We start from the raw sequence: 23,891 nt of genomic DNA on the forward strand, positions 1-23,891 counted from the left end.
TGTCCTATACAACCCCATGCTGACCCATCCTATACAACCCCACGCTGACCGTCCTATACAACCCCATGCTGACCTGTCCTATACAACCCCATGCTGACCCATCCTATACAACCCCATGCTGACCCGTCCTATACAACCCCATGCTGACCCGTCCTATACAACCCCACCCTGACCGTCCTATACAACCCCATGCTGACCTGTCCTATACAACCCCACACTGACCCGTCCTATACAACCCCACGCTGACCTGTCCTATACAACCCCATGCTGACCTGTCCTATACAACCCCATGCTTACCCGTCCTATACAACCCCATGCTGACCCGTCCTATACAACCCCACGCTGACCGTCCTATACAACCCCACACTGACCCGTCCTATACAACCCCACGCTGACCTGTCCTATACAACCCCATGCTGACCCATCCTATACAACCCCACGCTGACCTGTCCTATACAACCCCATGCTGACCCGTCCTATACAACCCCACCCTGACCGTCCTACACAACCCCATGCTGACCCGTCCTATACAACCCCACGCTGACCCATCCTATACAACCCCATGCTGACTGTCCTATACAACCCCACGCTGACCCATCCTATACAACCCCATGCTGACCGTCCTACACAACCCCATGCTGACCTGTCCTATACAACCCCATGCTGACCCGTCCTATACAACCCCATGCTGACCGTCCTATACAACCCCACCCTGACCGTCCTATACAACCCCACGCTGACCCGTCCTATACAACCCAATGCTGACCGTCCTATACAACCCCACGCTGACCGTCCTATACAACCCAATGCTGACCGTCCTATACAACCCCATGCTGACCTGTCCTATACAACCCCATGCTGACCCGTCCTATACAACCCCATGCTGACCGTCCTATACAACCCCACCCTGACCGTCCTATACAACCCCACGCTGACCCGTCCTATACAACCCAACGCTGACCGTCCTATACAACCCCACGCTGACCCATCCTATACAACCCCATGCTGACCGTCCTATACAACCCCACGCTGACCCGTCCTATACAACCCAATGCCGACCCGTCCTATACAACCCCACCCTGACCGTCCTATACAACCCCATGCTGACCTGTACTATACAACCCCATGCTGACCCATCCTATACAACCCAACGCTGACAGTCCTATACAACCCCACGCTGACCCGTCCTGTTCCCAGTATCTGGTGGATGCAGGACATTGGACACTGTGAGTGTTTCCAGAAAGCAGAAAACTTGGTCCGCAACACAACTGACATTTGTCAGATAAGATAAACCGACACAGACATACACACTGACAGCTAATCGAAGTTGTATTGATATTTTCCCCACCAACTGATCTATCATCCATTTTAACTTTCATGATTCATGTTTTCCCAATGTAGGATGTGACAAGCTATCTTAGAACCAGGCCAGAATGAGACAACTTTTTATCAATACATACATCAAAGCTTTTATTGACTTGCATGTCGACAATCTAAACACCATCCATGATCTCCAACCATTGTGGCCAATTACACATCTGTGATGTCATTTTTCTATTGATTAAACACTCCATTATTTTTCAGGAATGGACAGTTGTTTGTCAAGTATACATTATCTTGAACCAACATTTCACTTAATTCACCCTTTGAAAATTGACGGAACTATTTTTTTATTTCTTTTGACAAGTGAAAGATTACAAATTTTGTCAGAAAGCGTTTCAAACCCGCATCGTATGATTTAAGGACATCTAATAGTCGATCTTGCTGATGGCGACACATGACGACATGGTGTGACATATACTATTCTGACAGCAACACATGACGACATGGTGTGACATATACTATTCTGATGCCGACACATGACGACATGGTGTGACATATACTATTCCGATGGCGACACATGACATGGTGTGACATATACTATTCTGATGGCGACACATGACGATAATAGTGTGACATGTACTATTCAAATATTTGCATAATCCTTAAAAGCTGAAAAATAATATGTATATAATGTCGTGTCCATTTAGTAATTCAGAGATACTCCCCTCTATGTAATGCCAGTAAGGTCATATTCTATTTGTGTTGAAAATATTTCAGACCATAAAATCGAATTAATGATCTAGTAGATTGGGAGATAAACACACTGTGATTTCAATGTAGAGCTAGGTTACCTGTGGATTTAACAGGACTAAAATGACTTTGAAACTGAACATGCAACATGAGGTTTCATATGTGCAATTTAGCAAGGTTAAATCTACAGGTAACCTTGCTCTACTTTGAACACACAGTATGTTTACCTCCAACACGTCAATATTATGAGGACACACCAATCAGTGTGACAAAGGCATATGACGTCACAGTCAGCTATAGGAAAGCGAGGAAAATTTCAGTCTCACAGTGGCCCTTAAAATACACCCTCCTGCTCATTAATTACGGGGGGCAGTGACTTTGGTCTAAGGACTATCCTATTTTCAGCCCTCCTATTATGTGACATTTCTTCATGACCAATAAATGACCAGTACCCCTAAATAATGTTCAAATTTATTATTTTATTTTTAAAAGAAGAACTGTGTAATTTTTCATGCCCCTCCCTCCTCCCCTTTAATAAATTACCAGCCCCTAATAACATTCTATCATGTTTTCTTTCCAAAATGTATGGCCCCACATATCTGAATACATTCATATATTGTAGTAACCACAGCTCTGCATTTTGTAACCAATACTTGTACATATATTTATGTACAAGTGTCTGCTGACAATGATTGAGAAAGAAGTAATATTTCTAGCATTACCTGTTTCAATCAGAGGTGGTAATTGTGATTTGATACCTCTGACTGATAAATCAGAATTGAGTAATGTCCAAATTCATAGTGGAATGATGTTTTATGCCTCTTTAATCAATACTCCAGAAACAACACTGTGGTGGGAGGACACCAAGAACGGGCTCCTCATGCCTAACCCATATGTACAAATAATAATGCCAATACTTTATCGAGTCATCTCCTTAACTATCAGTCTATGAAACTGCAACTTTTCGATAAAATTACACAAAACTTTCAACAAGGGCACGTTTACATATAATTGGCAACATATCAGATATCTTTCCTCAACATTATTACACATGGCAGATTTTGGTTATTATGTAACAATAACTGAAAAATAATCAAACATCACAAATTGCATTACTGATTGGATACTAAATGAACAAACTATCAAGTAAATTAATCACAACAGCACAACAGCACAACAGCACAACAGCCTGGACACAAACCTATTATGACAAAATCCCTGCGACAAGTCCAAACTCCTCAGTACATATGTGTATATCCGCTTACCCGTTCATTCAGTCCACTGGCCTGATGCAGCAACTCCGTCTTCACCTTCTCAGCTCCGACATTCTGGGGTACAAATCCGCGTTCTTCCGACTCGGTCACTGACGGTCTCCGAGAATCCCCTCCGACCCCCCTGTCTGACCGTCCTGCTGCCCAACTCTCCGAGACACTGGTCGGTGTTCGGTTGTCACGCAAGCTGAGACTATCTAGAATGGAAAGGACACAAGTATGTTCCTTGTGGGGATAACTGACAACTCAAATCTACTAGCAAGACAAATCATTATTTACCTTCCCATTCTCAGCGTAGAGTGTTTCTATTGTAATCATTAATCAGAGTGTAGCAGCAAGACTCCCCCACACACTATCATGCCCGGAAAGATTATTCACCAACCAGTCCATTTAACAAAATCGGTCACGACAACTTTATGAGAATGCAGTGGCATATGATTACAAAAACCTCTGTCTGTTGTATATCATTAGAGAGCAAGTCAGGCAAGGCATTGATACAGATATTATTTCTTTCTCTCCGTGAATGATATACAAGGACAAGCTCACTATGGGGTTGTAAGGTGGTGTGAGCTGTAAACTAGCTTAATGTTGTATCAGACATTCAGAAGGGGATATAAATCCGTAGTCAAATAACACTTTCCATAAATTTATTGTGTATCATTACGTGAGTGAGTGAGTGAGTAAGTGGGTGAGTGAGTGAGTGAGTGAGTGAGCGAGTGAGCGAGTTGTATTTGCGATGTGGACTTGGATGTGGAATTTAGATGTGGATGTGGATGTGGAATTTAGATGTGGATGTGGAATTTAGATGTGGATGTGGAATTTAGATGTGAATGTGGATGTGGAATTTAGATGTGAATGTGGATGTGGAATTTAGATGTGAATGTGGATGTGGAATTTAGATGTGGATGTGGCCTCACCCTCTGCCTAGCTGGAGTAATGCCAGGTACCCCGGGGTACCACCACCATTAGTGCTAACTGGCACCTTCTTGTTATTGTATATAGTTGTTTATGATATTAATGCACTCCAATCTTATTATCATGCTGCGTTGCTGTTTTCTCTCCAACCATTGAACCATGAGACATATTCCTAATGCTTATAATTTTGAAATGCATATGCATAGATATGCATCACATATCATATCTTTCTCTCTAATGATACTGCAGTGTTTTCAATGCAAACACATTTCAAAATTATACATCGGACCAAGTTATTCCGAGATCTCTGATCTTGGCACTGATATCTTTAAACATTTCTCCGATCCTGACCGTTTAAATATATAACAACATATCTATTTAACCGCTTATCTCAAATTCAAGATAAAATTACATAGCGCTATCTCGAACCTTCTACTCAGTCCTAACATTGACTTTTACACCAAAATTTTGTACCTTTACCTCTAAGACAGTCTTGGTTTTTCCTCAGCTCAGCGCCTCTTATCAGTGGTAGCACTATATGCATTAAACCTATTCATAGCCTGAAAATAATACTGAATGGGTTGAAGGGACTAGTATATCTGCAGTATTGACAAAAGGCTATTTGTCAAGTATCTCCTGACATCAATGAATACACAAGCACCTGGTCCCGTGCCAACAGCGATCAGCAAATATGGCACAATGTGTCATCCAATGTTGTCTGCCAGAGCAGGAACCAACGCCTTCCTGGGCAAGTCAAACAAACTGATTATCATAAGCCTGTTCACCCGACCCAGGGATCAGGAGGACATGCAGAGTGTAATAAACCTTGCAGTCAATATTTATGTATCAGAATCAAGTGATCTGAAGCATGCTTGGAACAGGAGTGCTGTTGAAAATCACTGATAACTTATACAATCTCGATAAACTTGCTTTCAGAATAGCAGGTGTAATCTAAAGTTGGCAGAACATTTCACGTTGAACCAACTGTACTTTCATATTTGCCCAAAGGGTATATATCTTATTCATACTAATATTACAAAATAATTCAGAAATCGAACGAAAGGTAAGTTGGAAATATTAACTGCTCAAACGCAAACACATAATAAAGGCAAACAAAGTCTTCTCTGAAAGAAGTAATTAATACAAATACATGTTACCATGGTTACTGAAGAAAGTGTGATCATCCTGCAGTGTATACAACTTTATCATCTGTTTTTGTCTATATAAACCAACCCACCCAAACAACATTATGCCAAATATTAAAAATAAAAAAATATGAGCTGTACAAATATATTTTTATTTACATTTCTACCCAGTCACTTGAAAAGTCAGTAATAATCTGGAAACCATAAAATATTTAAAAGTTGCTTTACAACAGTACATTATGATGATTTTACACATAAAAAATTAACTTTAAAAATTGTTTCCTCTCAGAAATCCATGTGCAGTTTGTCTTCTGTTCATGGAAGGGTATAAGGGATTTATTCACCAGCTGAGAAATGTATTTCCTTCCAAAGCAGGACAGATAGTATTTTATCAAGATCACTTGGTCCAATCAGATCTCATCATGACATGGAGGTATGATATAAATACATGTAGTCCATCAGTTACCTGACCATATTACATCAATCATATTAGTGGTATTCTAGAAAGAGTTTCTGTATAACTGAACTATGTGAGAATTTTAACTTACAAAGACCATCGACTCATGCAAGTGATCCAGTATCTAGTTTAAACCAGGGGGCGCTTGACTAACGCTTTGCCAAGCAAAAATATTTTTTATAGAAACAAGCCACTCTATTTAAATTGAAAAGGAGACCCATTGAGAACCTGTGGCAAATTTAGACTTGCTTTAATTAGGGCTATAGCACTACAGTAAGGGCCTGAGGAAGGGACATAACATGGTTCAGGGACTGTTGAATGCTGACACATAAAGTTTATCAGCTTTGTAAAATACAACCGTTATCATTAACTTTCTGTAGTGCTCTCCCTCAACATGAACTCTCCCAGACTTGAATCAGTCTCAAATACTTTAACATCCCAATACAATGGATGAAGTCATATGAATTTGTGTATGAATTGAATCTGTTTGGTTACCAGAATGCTGACTAATAAAATTGAATTTAAATTGTTGTCATTAATATTGATCAAACTTCATATGCCATTGAGGGAGGTATTCATTTATCCAAGCCGAATAACATGGGTTTTTTCCAAATTTGGGATTGAGAAAGAAAACATACTAATTAAAAAAGGCATTCATATGCAGCGAAATGTCCACATGATGTCAACGATCCAGTCCTATTGAGCAGCGGTTTTAAACTAATCTGACTGCAGCACACACACACCGATTCAATTTTACAATTGACCTTTAAACCTTTCCTGTTTTGAGTGCCCACCCAGTACAGACACACTTGAGTCACACACAGCAACGAACATGTAGGAATGTATGCAGACAATCATATCTGCCGCTAGCAAAAATTGGATTCTTAAACAATTACATAAGTATATTCAAGAAGATGTAAAGCCATTTTTCTGTTCTAGCATACATTATCAAAGGATATGGAAAACAAAGTTTCTTATCCAATGATATAAGTTAAAATTTAACAAATTCTCTGTTATGCAATAATGTCTGAAAATCAGTTTACACATAGCTGATCATCTCTTGCCAAGAACTGGCAACAACATATATTTTAGCAGATAGATATACAGTAAACTACGTTTATAACGAACACGCTTATAACGAACTGACGGATTTAACAAACTTATTTTTTAGTCCCGGCCATTTGATGTATATATGCTGTTTATATGCCTATAACAAACTACGGTTATTACGAACTTAAATTAGTGGTCCCTTTGAGTTCGTTTTAACCGTAGTTTACTGTATATCTATCAAAAAGTGCTTCTATGCTTTTTGTGCAACATGTGGATGTTCACTACACCAGCAGTTACAGATGTGAAATTTATATTTATACATCAACCAATATCATACGGAGCATATCCATATACAAGACAGTATGGTAAGCAGAGCAACCCATGAACATTCAGGTAGAGAATACGTCTTCAGCAACCCCTGCTTGCCAAAAGAGGTGACCATGCTTGTTTTAAGAGGCGACTAACAGGATTGGGTGGTCAGGCTTGCTGACTTGATTGATGCATGTCATTGTATCCCAATTGCATTGATCGATGATGTCAATCACTAGATTGTCTGGTCCCGACTTGAATATTTACAGACCGCCGTCAGACAGCTGTCATATTGCTGAGTGCAGTGTTAAACAACAAACAAACAAATGGTTAGGAGAGTACTGTCAAACATGTGTTGACAAGGAAGTGAGCCAGGGCAGTCAGAGTTGTCTACCTTGGTTTACTCTAATATTTACACATGGATTGACTGCAGTGCAACGAAAAGAAGACCCAATATTAAACTTAATGTGATTAAGGTGTGGACTAAAAGTATACCCAGTCGCCCTGATCATGGTTTTCATGTTAATAATGCTCCTGAGTGTCACCAGAGTGGTAGACATCTAGGATCTGCATCACCTCAGGCTTTCCTCCCACATCAAGCTCACACTACATCATATCACTGAAATACAGTTAAAACTAACACACTTATTGACCACAATGTTTGTTGGTTTGTTGTTTAACCCCAAACTCAGCAATATTCCAGTTATATGGTGGTAGTCTATAAATAATCGAGTCTGGATCAGACAATCCAGTGATTGACATCATGAGCATTGGTTTACAAAATTGGGATACTATGACATGCATCAACCAAGTCAGCAAGCCCGACCATCCGAACCCATAAGTCGCCTCTTACAACAATGTATGAATTGCTACATCCTGTGTATAAACATCATATTACCATCATCGTACTCCCCACTGTGACTGACTTCCTGTATGGAGTAGAGTCTGTGGAAGATCGGGAGGCGCCAAGGCTTGGTGTAGGTGATGGTCTGTGTCATGATGACAACCAACTGCTGGAACTACCAACACACACACTGTAAACCCTAAAGTGCCATGCAGTTCTCAAACCATACTTCCTCTGACGGATGCCAAACATTTGATGACCATACAGTTGTGTTCCTTGAAAAATCAGAAGCACTATTTCACATATGTCTCTTGATTGACAGACTACCTGGTAAACTGTCAATGCCTGAACAATAAGAAGTACGACATTGGGTGCTTCATAAAATTCTCAAAGTTGATGAATTCCTGGAAACACAACAGATTTTCTTCATCCCAGCAAATGGATATCCTGGAAACACTTAACAGAATTCTGTGACTATCCTTATCCTGATGTGTCCACATTGTGTGACAAGATTCCATTACATCTGCACGTACACACTCCTTCAGTCCGGAGTCAGGAGTCATCTCAATATCAGCTTGAAAACTTAGAAGCACTGATTCAGTACAGTCTACCTAGTAAACACAATCAATGCTTGAAAAATAAGAAGTAATATCTAAGGTGCTTCATAAAATTCTCAAGGTTGGGTGAATTGACGGCAAATAACCAATCTTCCTTCTGTACATGCACAATCCTTCAGTCAGGAGATCTAGACAACAGGAAGTGAACCGAACACACTGGATCCTCATTGAAGCAGGACTCGGGACAAGAAACAGGGTCACTCCTCAGCCAAAAGCCGCTAGCTCCACATTGCATGTGTTCAAGGCTGTCAGTCTCACTAATCTTTCTTTCTCTTCATGTTAGATATTTCCCACTCCAACTACTCAGGTCAATGAACCATCTTCAAGGACATGTATGATAAATACAAACCGTCAATGCCAGAGAATAACCAGTCTCGATTATCCGATGGAACAGATTCCATTGGGGGTAAAAGGCAAAATAGCAGTGAAAACTAAAGGAATATATCACTGAAAATCAGTGATGACACCTGGTGTTTGCGAAAAAGGTAATCATATCCTGCCCTACCAATTAGCACCCAGCAGTTCATAAACAAGCATGCCATACTAAAGACACTGTGCAGCACAATTCTTCCCTTGAGCATGTCAGATCAACATGTCTCTTCCATTTATAAACAATTTCTAACAAGTTTCGTCATCTTTGTCCTTGACCCGGACCACCATGAAACCTTCACCATTCTGAAGACCAGATCTTTTTGGCACCTGATCACACGCGGAATTCACAAGACCAAAAGCATTTCCAAAAACTGCTACGGTTCAATTATATGATCTTGTATCCAATACTTTCAAACTGATTCCTTCACAACTTCCAGTCCCTCACAACCCATCACACGAACAAGTTATCAGGTCAAGCACTTTCCACTTTTACATTGACAACGTGAATTGTGGCGCACTTCAATGACCTTAAGACCAATATTAGCACCTACGCCCATTCACATCAACAACACAACTTGTTCTGAATCCAAGGCCAAGTCACCCTGTTCTCAAACCACATTCTGAAGCTAAACCAATCCTTCACAAAGCTCCTTGCACTGCTCCTGACACAATAACTCCAAGAATCTTCCACCTTGTCCTGACAACTCCTCAGCACACCCTGTTGGGAGTGTGTACTATGTAACACAATGTTCCTATATACCATGTTCTTGAACCTACACAGTAAGCTGATATTACACCTTAATCTTAGTTATACACACATCGGTGGGTCCAACATGATCAGGATAATCTTATACCCTGTTCCAGAGATCGAGTGACCTGAGGCGTCAGCTTCATCTTTAATGAAGCCATTCAGAACATTTTGCTCAGAGACTAGAACAGACTTTTGTCTCGGACAAGCTCTAGTAATTCGTTATTGTCCATGGAATCACATGACTAATTTCTTTGTTCAACATTAGCTCAAGTGCAGCTGTGTTTTCATCGGCGATTATTTTCATATATTAATGGTTTGTGCACATTTTTCTAACCGACTAGCATGAGCAGAGGTCCAATTAATAATGAAAGTAAACTTTTCAATTACAGCAAAATATTTTTATTTCACTTGGATATCTTAGGGGGCGGGGAAATAAATGCCAAATCACTTTTTAGTGTAACATGTTTACATTGTTTCACAATAACATGTACCATTTCCACTTCTGTCAGGTAAGGTTTTATGCTCTTTACAAGTTTGCCAGAGACCATACAAATGCATTTGATCTACCTGTATCTAAATAGCAATAGTTTATATGTGTTGTTGTTTTTTCATTTTTATAATCCGTCAAAAATATTGTATATTGGAAAATTTAGATAAATTTATACTATTTTTGTTATATTTTCTGTTGGAAAGTGTCTCTTAATTATTCTAATTCATGGTGAGTGAGTAGGTTATTTGTGCAATTTCAGCAAAATTCAAGTTATATCAGTGGTGCATATTGTTCCCATGTGGTAAATTAAAACCTGGACCTTCTTCGTAGCGGACAAAACCTTAGTCACTAGGCAGCTCCATTTTGTGTCCATGTTTAGACAACCATGTATGTTTTCAAAGTATTAGTCGTGCGACAAAACAATCCATCAATCTTTCTCTCAACAACAGACAGCTGTTTATCAATAACTCACATTCCAACATAGGTTTTATTGATCTGTTATTTTTCGCTGGAGTCAGCAATAATTCCACATATCACCGCTGCCTGTAACTATAGTCAATCAGGATCAGGCAAACCACTAACTTAGGCCTGAGAACAATTTTCATAATCTAAATCCATTGTTCATTGTCCATTGTTCATTGTCCATTTTTCATTGTTCATTGTCCATTGTTCATTGTCCATGGTACAATTCCAACTACATCATGAGCATGTGCTTGAAAATCACTATCAAACAGTGATGATATCAAGTGTTCGCAGTGTATACTTCCGCAATGGTATCACCCATCACAAACACATGCAAAGGTAAGTCAACTGTTTACTTGAAAGACTGAGCCACTCCACATCCCCTTGCCAAACACTACACAGCCAAGTCTCCGGGAGCCTGACCAACCAACACAGTTTAGTCACCTCTTACCACCGGCCTACCCTAAAAAGTTAACATCATAATGATTATAAGAACCTGGCACATTTTCAATGAAACCAAACACAATGAAATCATGCAGACAGCAACAAATGACATCTGCAAGATTTACTGTGTCTGTTTCCCTTGCACACTTTATGGAGATTGTTTTGTAATTTGAGTGGCTCCATCCATTTAAAGTGTGTACATATTCCATAGTCTGGTAGCTAGCCCTCTGCTGGTTTTCTTTGTTAGGCCTTTAACACATTAGCAATCGAGTGATGGGGACCTGTTCTAACCTGGATCCCCACAGACACCTTATTTGCTGTACTGGATTTTCCACTCCATTCAGTGATCACTGACAAAGAGTGAGTGAGAGAGTGAGTATGGTTTTTCGCTGTTTTTAGCAATATTCCAGCAAAATCATGACACCAGAAATAGCCTTTACACATTGTACCCATTTGGGGAATCGAATGGCATGACAAGCTAACACTTTAACCGCTAGGCTACCCCACCACCCCCACTGACAAAGAACACATGAAGGGATAAATGGCTACTGTCCAACTCATTGTCAAATATATCATGGTGATATCTTGATACATTTGTGAAGCATTGTAATATATTTAATATTTTGCAATTTTACTTGTTTCATGCATAAAACCAAAAATAAAATGCCCTTTGGACACCTGAACTATTTTTTTATTGAATCTATATGTCATGTACATGTTGTGAGAAGAAGTGTACACATTTCTTTCAATATAGTCTGTTTCACATTGTAAGCACAAAACCTAATTATCTGCTTGAGAATTATCAAATTGCAAGATTAACTGATTAAAGGAGTTTATGGAGTTGATAGGACAGGCCATTGTGTTGGGAGAGGCTTTCTGGCTTGTGTGTTCAAGATCTTAGCCCTGCCTCACAGCTGACTGCTCATGTGAACGAGTGTTGCCACCCACTGAATACTTGGCATAACATTTGGGCGGACATTTTGATATTTGCTCTATCATGGCAACTTGTTCAAGTCTTTTCGATTAAGCAACTTTGTTTTGGTTTAGCACTGAACAGATCAAATTGTTCAACACTGATATTGGTTTTTTCTGTTTTAACAGATTCTAAACACAATACTTCATTTCTAGGTACATGTACTTCATGCTCTTGAGGCTATAAGCTGTGTTGTGGTGAACAATGGGTCCAATGATATGGGAAACACTAGTTCCTCATGGAAGAATTATACCATGTGTAATAAGTAAGATAACCTATGAACTACAATAATTACAGATTTGTAGGAATATTAAATAAATGGTAAACGACCTAAGCCTTATGTAGATATACTTGAGAAATACTTCAAGTTTTCATAATGCTTACTGTTAGACAACACACATTTGTTGCCCCTATTTTTACGGAATAAGGTTTTCACATATTTTAGGACCAACCAATTAATATTCTTTGGGGAGACCTTGTTACATACTGACACTTATTTCATTTCGCAAACTAATCCATAATTTATACAACATAGTCCAGTCACGAAGTCACATTCCACTTTTGTATGAAACTGGCAGTATCATCATCATGGCATGTTCTGGGCCGTATTAAACACTGAAGTCTCATCAAGTGTTATCCCTGATTTCCAATGGTCATCAACACAAAACACCTGAGATTATTTTTCAAAATATAACCTGTGTCATGAAAATATTTGGTCTCAGGTTTTACACAGGAAAAAATGTTTGCTGGAAAATGCTTAAAACCCTGATTTTTCTTTATAAAACTACGTAATATTGTGTTACCAAATAAGCCAATTTACAGAAGGTTTGATTTGAGTCTGTGAAAACCCTCTTTGTCAGCTAACTTACATGTTATGAGTATGGTTTAACAAGGCATTGAACAGTATTTCAATGTACCAATGTACATGCATAACAGCATATCTTGTTTGTCAACACTGTCATGTATTCAGATATCAATAACAGATCAGGGGGATGGGGGTCGGAGGGGGATGGGAAACAAAATAGTTTGAAAATAAAATATTGACATAAGAAACAGTTCTTTGTTATTGATTTACTTGTGTACATTGTCAAGTGAACCTGGAATAGCACCTGGAATATATAAGATATATGGGAGAAATAAAAGTGAAACATTACGCAACGAGTTGACTATTCTTTAGCTATGCCCATGTGTGCTTAGACAGAACCCAGTCGTACAGATGGCCACAAGACGCTATTCAGCTTGTCCCGGAATAACACGAGTTGGTCACAAATGCAGCATAACCTAACTCTGTAACGGAAGTGACTGTTGCTTTAGTCACAGTTTGCAATATTCCCGCTACATCACAGAAACCTGTAAATATTTAAATCTGGAGCGGGCAAACCAGTGGTTGATAACATGAACACCAACACAGTCATAGCACAATGACATACAACCGCACAGGTCACATGTTGTAACCCCCAATTCCCTACCATTCATCTTTTACCAAAAGGCTACTATGGACCTATTCTGGCTAGGAATAGCAATCTGTACTCACCAGGTTGAGGGCTGAAGTGTCCAGCGACCCCTGGAGCGGGAGAGTTTGAGAGCACCCCATGTGCTGCACTGCCCATCTGTAGAACCTGAGGGTGTTGAGCCACTGTCAAGGTCCCAGTTTGAATCTGGTTCGGTGTCGGGGAGTCTGAATGAAGTGTTATCTTTGCCCCAAGCCTCATTTGATCAATGGTCAGCTCCGCCATAGCATACTTGGACAAGAGACTGTCATAGTCCTTCTGTAGCTGTTGAACCAGCTCTGTAGCCTGTTTCCGCTTTAAGTGTTCCTGTTTGAGCTTTACTGTCAACTCTCCTTGTGACCTGTCACCTTCTCCCTCCAGCCCATCATCCACTCCAGATCGGGACAAGTCAGACATGGACAAGTGTGTGGGTTTTATAGGACCATGTCGGTTTGAGATGTTGGTTGTGCTCTTGCTCTTCATCCGGAAGCTTTGGTTCTCCTCAACCGGTTTCGGTAAGAGTCGTTTTGGCATTTTTTCATTTGTTGATCTGGGAGTTTTGTTCCCTTCAAAGAAACTTTCTTCTGATCGAGCCTTCGACAGCTGTTTGGAAGAATCGGATTGGTTTGTTTTGGAGGAATGAGCTTCGGAAACTGTTGATCTGTGACTGGCTACTGATGAAGGTCGTGACTTGCTTTGATTGTTGGCAGACTCAGGACGAGTCTGAAGTTGTGGCCTCTCTTCCTTCTTCACAGGAGAGTCTGGTTGTTCATGTTCAACCGAACTCTGGTTAAATCCGAGGCGTGAGACATCTGTCAGTGATGTAGAGCTCTGCTGAAGGTCCCTGTAAGGAGTTTGAGACCTGCTGCTGTAGACACTACCACGGCTTGTGGGCCGACTGCTGTGTGGGGAGTATGGAGCAGGGGACACATTCTGACTGAAGTTTGGCATCTGGGCTTCTGTGCCCATCCGACTGGTGATGAAGAAGATCTCATCATCATCTCCGCTACGGTGAAATATTCCTGATGTGTCGCCGTCTCGGTGAAATAAACCAGTTGTATCAACCACCCTTTGATTTCCGTATTCAAAGTTCCCATTATCAAATGAATCTGCAGCTCTGTTGACATTATACAGCATCAGGGCCTCTTCTGGAGAGACTTCTGGGAAGGAATGGCTGCTGAGCGTCTGCTCTGAGGCTACAGAATTTGGACGGAATCTGTTCTCTCCCCCATTCCTGAACTCCTGCGACTTATATGCCTGCTGTTCCTGAATCTGTCTCTCATTTTCTTTTCTAAAAAAATCAGCAATAGTGTCTGTCTGAGCAGTTTCATCGAATATATTTTCCCTGGACAGATGTGCCTCTAGCTGATCAAAATCTTGTACCGAGTCTTTGGTATTGGATAAATCAGCACCGTCCACTAACACACCAAGGTCACGCAACTGTTGGTAATACTCCTCAGTGAACAGTTCACTCTTGTCAGTGTTTGATTTGGTAGCACTTTGATTGTGTTCATTGTGTTGTCCACTCTGGGGCTTCTCTAGTGAGCTTCTATTACTGATGATACCAGCAGATGTATTGCCTCGGCTTCCATCTTGAAAATCATGATCAAAACTGGTGACAGATTCTCGATCAAAGCTCAGGTCATCTTTGGAAGCTTCAAGCTCACTGATATTCACACTTTGGTCAACATCAAATAATCTTGAGTCATCATCAAAGCTTGTCTGTAATTGTCGCAATGTGGATGTGCTTGACTGTTTGTCACCTCCGAACCCTGAGTCAGTCCAGTTACCTGTGTTCTTGTAGAGGTCAAGGTCATCTCTCACAATACCATCATTGTCGATCAGGAACCCTCCAGTGCCTACAACAAAAGTCATATATGTATAGAAAACATGGTCCTTGAAAAACATCTCAAACTTTTTTTTGCATTTATTTATTCAATGCATCACAGAAACATAGTCCTACAACCATGAATGGAATATCTGTTCTTTTTAATCATAGGCTTTAAAATTAATCTAGATAATTTTGAATAATTTGTTTCATATTTTATTCTTATCGTCATTATAACTTTTGCAGGCTAATCATCTTTAAGTGAACAAACTACAAATCCTTATTTTCTTCATGCCAACAGATGACATAGTTAAATGGAAAAATTTGAAATATTTGAGTTTGTTTTTCAGGTCTGCTGAGAGATGCATAAAACACCCTTATTATTAATATAATAGTTAATATTAATATTATATATAATTAAGACACCACAGAGTCCAAATTTACTACCCAGGTACCCATCCCCTTATTACCTGACCCAACCCGACCCTACCCGGGTACCCACTGTAGGTCTCAAGAGATACAAAATGTCCAACTGGGGATTTTTTTACCACAGCACTTATTTAGATACATGTATAAAACGATCATGCATCCACTGAAGTTGACTTAAGTTATATCTTTATTCAACCATATGAAAAGTCGGAAGGAATGGGTGCATAGTCAGAAAGAAATGCGAACATTAGTGACTTGTAATGTAACCATAGAGTTCTAAATAATTTTTGTCATTAATCAATATATCACGTTATGTCCTGGTAGACCTGTGGGTATCCGGGTCCTACTCAGTAACCACCCAACCCGGGTACCCAAGTTACCCATCCCAGCCCTACCACAGATATAGGAAAAATGAAATACACGTGAGTTTGTCTGCTGAGAGATGCAATATTGACACCATGTTGGTCCCTCCCTAAGTGGTCCCTCGAAAGTAACCGCAACACAAACACAACCAAATCTCTATTTTCATTACCACTCACAAAGCAAAATGGGGATGTAGTCTTCTCCAAAATCTACACATGTACAGATGTGATATACATCCGTAACACATATACATCACCTTATAACCTGGTAAAGTGTCCAACAAGTCTTCAGGCACTAACAAGACCACAACACCTGTACAAGCTGGTCAGTGTGTTACGACAGTTAACACCCTCCCTACTGTCCACTATAGTCCATTCCTGTATACACCTCTCTCCTTGATCAGTTCCCTTCACCACTCAATCTCGATAAACATCTGTCTACAAAATCCTCTGTACAAACCATTCACACCTTTTTGTTGCAATTGCTTGGTCACAGATTTTCTTAATGCTAAGTAGGCATGGTATAGACAACATAAATTGGGTATCCCTTTTCTTCCAAGAGTGAGTGAGTGAGTGTGTGAGTTTGGTTTAACGACACTTTTAACAGTATTCCAATTATATCATGGCATGACAGCTTAATGTGGGAGGAAAGCCCAAAGTGATGCAGGTCTCAGACGTTTACCACTTCGGTGAAACCCATGAGCACGGGTATGGTGCTGACAAACCTTGAAACATAATTGGGGTGAACCGAGATTCAAACCCAAATATCATAGGTTGCTGGCGTGCCCAAGGGACACAACTCTACACAGTGATCGAATTACGGCGCCTTAGACGACTGGGCGACCTGTGCCCCCTTTTCCTCCAAGAGCTGCTACAGATATTTAGTATTAGATCTTCATCATTTTTTGCAATATGAAAATATTTACGAACCTTAAGTGATATTTAACACCTTTCTATTGCTCATATACTGTTACAATATCCAAAGAAAGAGAACCACTTTTTCAAAGAGGATTCCAGGTTCACTCAGAATATAATTATGCCATTGCACTGTGTGAAGTTTTATACAATCACTAACTATTGTGACCCACAAGGAGAAAAGGGACCTTTTGGGTGCTAGGATACAATTGTCAAGACTTTTGATGTCAACTTACTGCATGTGTGATGTCATGTAAAACATAACGCAAACTCAAAATGGGATTTTCACCCATTATAAAGGTCCCTTATCTCCTGGTTGGTCACAATTTATGAATTTATTGGAACAAGTCATAACCACTGTATGATATCAGTGCTCCCACAATCACAACCCAGTATACCCATCAATCAGCCTTGTACCTAGACATGACAAGGTCATGGTAAATGTAAACACAGCTTTCTTTTCATGAATACAAATTCATACAACCATATTGTCATCGCAAAGAATTAGGCCATAATAGATTAATTATTATATTTTCATAGACTTGACATAGGTGTGGTAGAAGTAAACATAGTTGTGCCCTGACATGTAGCCATGAGTCATGAGTCGTCAGACCATTAACGCCGACTTGTTTAACACCGTACTAAGCAGTATTCCAGCTGAATGACAACGATCTGAAAATAAATGAGTCTGGACCAGACAATCCAATGATTGACATCATGAGCATCAACCAAGTCAGTGAGTCTGACTACCCGATCCCGTTAGTTGCCTCTTACGACAAGAATATTCGCCTTTTGCGGCAAGCATGGGTTGCTGAAGGCCTATTCTAACACAGGTCTTCACAGGTCATACTGTGATGCAAAACGAAGATAACTATCAGCTTATTGTATTGTGTATCGATGTTTATTCCATGGAAATATTGAATACTATGATATGACAACATATCCTAACAATCAGTCACATTCAGAATGCACCTGGATACTCCCGATTCTTATCAGACATTGAGTAGTATATGTTTTTTTAAGAAAGTGATATTCAAGTACTACAATACAAAAATGAAAAAGTGTATCATTTCATGAAAATTGCTACATCCATTCGAATGTATATTTATATTATTCTCCATAAAATATGTGTATTCCACATTTGTGCAATATTAGATTTGGTGGATCGGTAAACCAAGTAGTGAAAAACACAAAGCTGGGCCTCACTCTGCTTGTCTGGGTTCAAATCCAAGCTTTGACCCAATAATGATCTGTAACCTGACAGCAAGCAAATTTATTAAATTTCGGGTTTTACTAAAGTGGTGAATAAGTTCCCCTAATCAAAATGGATTGAAACTCGTGCCAAGCCTAACTCTCAACAGCCAATCTGACCTCTTGAACGCCCGACCACCAAGACAAACTCAACCACTGACGCACCCACCCCTCCACTCACTCACTCTCACCCTAATAAGTTATCCAGCAAGGATACAAGGAAACAGAAACAGAGTATAGCCCTTACATTCAATACTGACATACAAATCAGTCATAAACCAACAATGTTGCACACATCACCATTATCTAGGGCTGTAAAGGACAGGCTCTTAAACTGTCCAATAAAACAAAGTGTGTAGGCACGCTGGCCCAATCTCCTTCACTAGTCTAATTACACACTCCCTGATATAAGGTGTAGGTTAACAGGCTGAGCACACAGCTTGAATGTGTGAGTGAGGGGAATGAGGTTTTTATGTCTCTTCTAAACTTATGCCAGCAATATCAAGCAGGGGACAGCATAAACGTACCCATGTGGGAATCAAACTTGTCTTCAGTGTGATGAGCAAATGCTATAACCATAAAGCCACCCCACCATCCCACTGGCTGAAAGTAGGTCGTTGCGATCCCCTCTTTATTGTTCAACGCCTGTAAATGATCAAATCTGAACCAGATAATCCAATGATTAACATCATGAGCATCACACATCTAGGATACTGAGTCGCCGAATCCCGTCACCTCCAATGACAAGCATGGGTTGCTGAAGATCAGTTCTAACCTGGATCTTCACGGGTTGTTACGATCCCCAGTCGCATTATTCCCAAAAATGTTAAAAGGTGGTACTTGTTGTTACAGTGTCTGGTGCTCAGCATTAAGGGAAAAGATAAGGAATGATGGGCTCAGAGTCAGTATACTGAGTGGGGTATTCATGTTAAACTGTGGCATGGTATATGAGTGCACTAGACCAGGCGTTTGTCCAGGTTAACTGAAGCAGGCACAAGGAAGCAGGTTGCTATTTAAGTCCAATAATCTTAAATGTGACATTAAACAATAATCATGGGCTAACTAGGACCAGCTGCATATGTGTGGGGGGGATGGGGGGATTGGCCTATGAATCGTATCATATTTTGCCATCAACCCATATTATGTAACATTTTTCATGAAAAATGAGCAGGCATTGTGTAATATTTTCACATGACATTCATCAATAAGGGGATGAGTCTTTTTGAAGGTTATGGAAAGATTTTTTAGGGTTTTTTTTTTGTTTAACGCCGCACTCAGCAATATTCCAGCTATATGACGGCGGTCTGTAAAATAATCGAGTCTGGACCAGACAATCCAGTGATTGACATCATGATCCACGCAATTGGGATATGATGACATGCATCAACCAAGTCAGTAAGCCTGACCACCCGATCCCCGATCGCCTTCTAGGACAAGCAAAGTCGTTTTTTACAGCAAACATGGGTTGCTGAAGACCTATTCTACCCTGGATCTTCAAGGTTTGTTACGGAAAGAGGCGAGTGGTGACATATGAGTGAGATGTGTTACCACCTTAATGCTCCAGATCAGACACTGAATAATAGCTTCAAAAAAGGATGGCATACCTGTAAATTCTGATTTATTCCTTCACAGCGTCCCTTTCTACTCCCTAGGATCTCATAATCCTTATGCAGTATTTTGACGCGAGGCAAATCAAGGAGTTTCAAAATGCTATTGTGTCCCAACTTTATCAATCTTTTATCGACATTCTTGACAGTGTTTATCACAATAAGATCTACATACACTCCCTGGGTGGTCCTTTAACCACTCTCACTGACTTGCTGATTAACGTCATTACTTCCCACAAATTCCTGGGATGTATCAAAATTTTTACAGTCATTTTCAATATTTCTCATAGAGCATGAAAACATGCTTTGTTTTGCAATATTAACACTAATAAGGGATTTAATCATGTACATGATGATCAAACAATCACCTCTTGCAACAAATAGGATGTTTAGCATGTACATCATTGAAGCACTAATGATACAGTCCCTTTACTAACGTGGGTTGACACAAGACTTCATTAAGCTGCTGTGGCCACACTAAATATATTCCTTGTTTCATGAACTAACCTACCTAAACCTCAAAAAGTTCAAAAAGAAAGAAATACTGTAAAAGTGTGGTTGTATCAATCCAATACTTCAATAATGGTTCTGTAAAAAGTTTTGTCCAAGAACAATTAGGACGGAATTGAAATAATGATATCTTAAAAGATAAGCTATTTCTTTAGAATTCACTTTTTTCAATCCTATTCAGACATGCGTTTTTCTCCTGCATATTGGTATGTATAAATTGGTTTGAACAATATTAAAAGATCAAGTATCCAAAGTTGATGTAAATAAACCATTCTGGTCATTATAAGCCATAAAGTACTATACTTCTCAAAAGAAGTTAAGGACCACCCGATTCTTTCACATCACCAAAGTAAATCTGACATGCCATGACACATAACAAAAGTACAGTAAGCTACTGTTATAACGAACTGACGGATATATTACAAATTTAATTTTTGGTCCTGTCCATTTGCTGTATAGATGTTGTATGTATGCTTATAACGAACTACGGTTATAAATTAGTGGTCCCTTTGAGTTCACTAAAACTGTAGTATACTGTAATGTAAAAGAATCGGGTGATCCTTTACTTCTTTTAAGGAGTATACATGAGGTGATCTAGGCTATGAAGTATATACCTGTTTTCAGTCTCTATCATCTATGATCACACACAGGTTACTCCTAATTATATTTGAAAATATCATCAAAAAGTTCTGAAATTTAGTGAAACACAGTAAGAAAACATGCTTGAATCATCTGTATTGTGATAAAATGCAAAGTTGATTTGAAGGAATTGGGGTCCAAGAATCCCAGTTGTGCCCCTTAACAATGCCTGGATCCACTGGTCATGGCTTTAAATCCCAGATTCACCAACTCTATCTTTGATCTAGCATCACACACTTCATATGTCATCCAAATGAGGTAATTCTTCTGCATAATGTTCATCACACATTAAACTGACATCCATGGAATAACTGAAATACTGCAGTGTTAAACACATCTCTGTCACTCAAAGCTGATTTGAATCTTGAGTCTTGAAAACATTACCGGGTATATGTTTTTTTTATATTTTAATTATTTAGCATAACTTTAAATACATTTCCCAACTATTACTCTAAAGGGCTGATTGTACCCTGGTAGGGCATTTTTAAAAACTTGGTTTATGGAATTACAAATGCCCCTAAATTTTGCAAACGTGGAATCAAGGATTAAACTCTCTTAAAATTTTAGTGATAAAATAAGATTTCAATATACATTATGTACAAAGAGAAATAGAACAGTTTTTCATTTACAAAAAACACTTTCTCAGTTTTTAATCCATTATTTTAAGATATCATTCATGCCATTACATATGTTTATACATGCTTGTTGTTTTTTATATCCTGGATTCGACCTAACACTGCATTGTGTGTTCACATCTGGTTTGTTGTTTAATAAAACAGTCGATGATAACCCTTTTTTAACAATGCTTAATAATTACTGTTAACAATCAGTATGAGCTGAACATTTCAAACACTTAATTGTTTACGTGACAATGAGTAGGATGAGAAAGAATGAAGATAATATTTCATCAACTATCAGCATTACCATAACAAGCCCAAACACAACAGCCATGGGGCAAGACATAACAGAGTTACCTCCCTTCCATTGTAAGTCCCTGAATTTTACATCATCCACCGGGAAATGCCACACACCTAAAATTTGTGTGGACACTTAGTTGTTTACATTGCCACAATTTCTTGCATAAATGTTCCACAAACTTGAAATGGATTTTGCAAACATATTTTACAATTTTAATCATATAAACAAAACAGAGTTGAGAATATTTATAACACTGAGGATGTGCCATTTCCATTGCCAGAACTTACATGTTCCAAGATGAACTATACAATTTTAATACTGGGAAGTATTAGAAATAAATATGACCAGTTCTACTTTTCACCAGGCACGGTATCAAAATAGTAATTGCTGACTCCACAGTATTCACCCTTAAGACCCTACCATCACTCATTATATTCCGTTCTTTCTTTAACTGAAGAAGTAGAGTTGCATCTGCTAGAACGCAATGGGGGGGCCTCATCATCAGAAACCTTTGCAGAATGACTAAGTTATGATTAGATTGGTTATGAATTATTATGATGATGTTATTTCTTGTTGCATCCTATTCATGCTCACAGTACTTCAGCGTTAAACTGTTCTCAAAGTCTCTAGTCCATATGTATACTGGTTAAATACAACATAGCACAGTTGTTTTCCCCCGAATGCCTACCTGTGCCTCTGCTACAATCTTCAAGCCCTGCCCATTGATCTTACTGTCAGATCCTGCCACAAATGTTGTCATGCGAGTTGTTTATGACTCTTCTTATTACGGTTGCTATGGAAACACTTTCACAGTTACGCTAGTTTTACATCTACATTGATGTCTTCAAGGATGACCCAATTATAAAACAAAATCTAATGAATGACCAAATTATACAAAATCTAATGAATGACCAAATTATACAAAATATAAATGAATGGCCAAATCACACACAAAAAATAAAGGTGTGGCCCAAACATACACAAAAAATAAAGGAATAGTCCACTTTTATAAAAAAAATAAAGGAATGACTCAATCATACACAAAAAATAAATGATTGACCCAATCACACACACAAAATAAATGAATGACCCAATCATACACAAAAATAAAGGAATGACCCAATCATACACAAAACATAAAAAAAATAGCCCAATTATACACAAAAAATAAAAGAATAGCCCAATTATACACAAAAAGAAAGGAATTTGGCCCAACTAAAAACAGGAAAATTCATAAATTCCCAAAGAAGCATGTTGGGACTCAAGATAAAAAGCTGTGTTGGTTATTTGATCTTTCAGCCTTTGGTGTGGCCAAATGTCTGTAATGGCTAGATAATAGTTATCTATTCCTTCCTGTGTTAAGATTTAGAATGAATCGATGTTGTTTTATGTCTAAGACAGCAATACTATGTATATCTATATTTAAGCAGCCTGTAAATGATAAAGTCTGACAGAGGCAAATCAGTGGTTGATAGCAAGAGTAACCATGGTAACACAACCCACACTTTTGGGCACCTGCAGCATCAGCCAGGTCACACACTGTAGCCACAAGATCCTCATCAGCAGACTCTTAGGGCCCGGGTCATTTGTGAATGTGGTGTTGATGGGGAGAATGAAAACGATAATGAGGGATGATGAAAAATTGACACAGCGAAAGAGGTCAAGGGGAGGTTGTCACAACTGTACTGGGGAGGGCCATGAAAAAATGACAATACAGTCCTAAGACCATTCTCAAACCCCCATCCCCTACCCCATGATGAAACACCAGA

General features: G+C 39.2%; 1 protein-coding gene across 2 annotated transcripts in view; it reads right to left on the bottom strand.

Moving 5' to 3' along the window:
- LOC124142826 overlaps window positions 1-23,891 on the bottom strand; it is a 68,256-nt gene that overhangs the window by 24,209 nt on the left and 20,156 nt on the right. For both annotated transcript variants that reach the window (XR_007219364.1, XM_046511508.2), the window contains exons 3-4: window positions 13,708-15,522; window positions 3,339-3,541 (exon numbers count right to left, since the gene is read on the bottom strand). Coding sequence is in view for 1 of the 2 variants with exons in the window: in XM_046511508.2 (XP_046367464.2) it covers window positions 3,339-3,541; window positions 13,708-15,522 (2,018 nt within the window). In the remaining variant the exon portion in view is untranslated. The remainder of the gene's footprint in view (window positions 1-3,338; window positions 3,542-13,707; window positions 15,523-23,891) is intronic.

The sequence above is a fragment of the Haliotis rufescens genome, unplaced genomic scaffold (genome assembly GCF_023055435.1).
Source record: "Haliotis rufescens isolate VD_foot unplaced genomic scaffold, xgHalRufe1.0.p SCAF_8, whole genome shotgun sequence".
In the NCBI taxonomy this organism is placed as follows: Eukaryota; Metazoa; Mollusca; class Gastropoda; order Lepetellida; family Haliotidae; genus Haliotis; species Haliotis rufescens.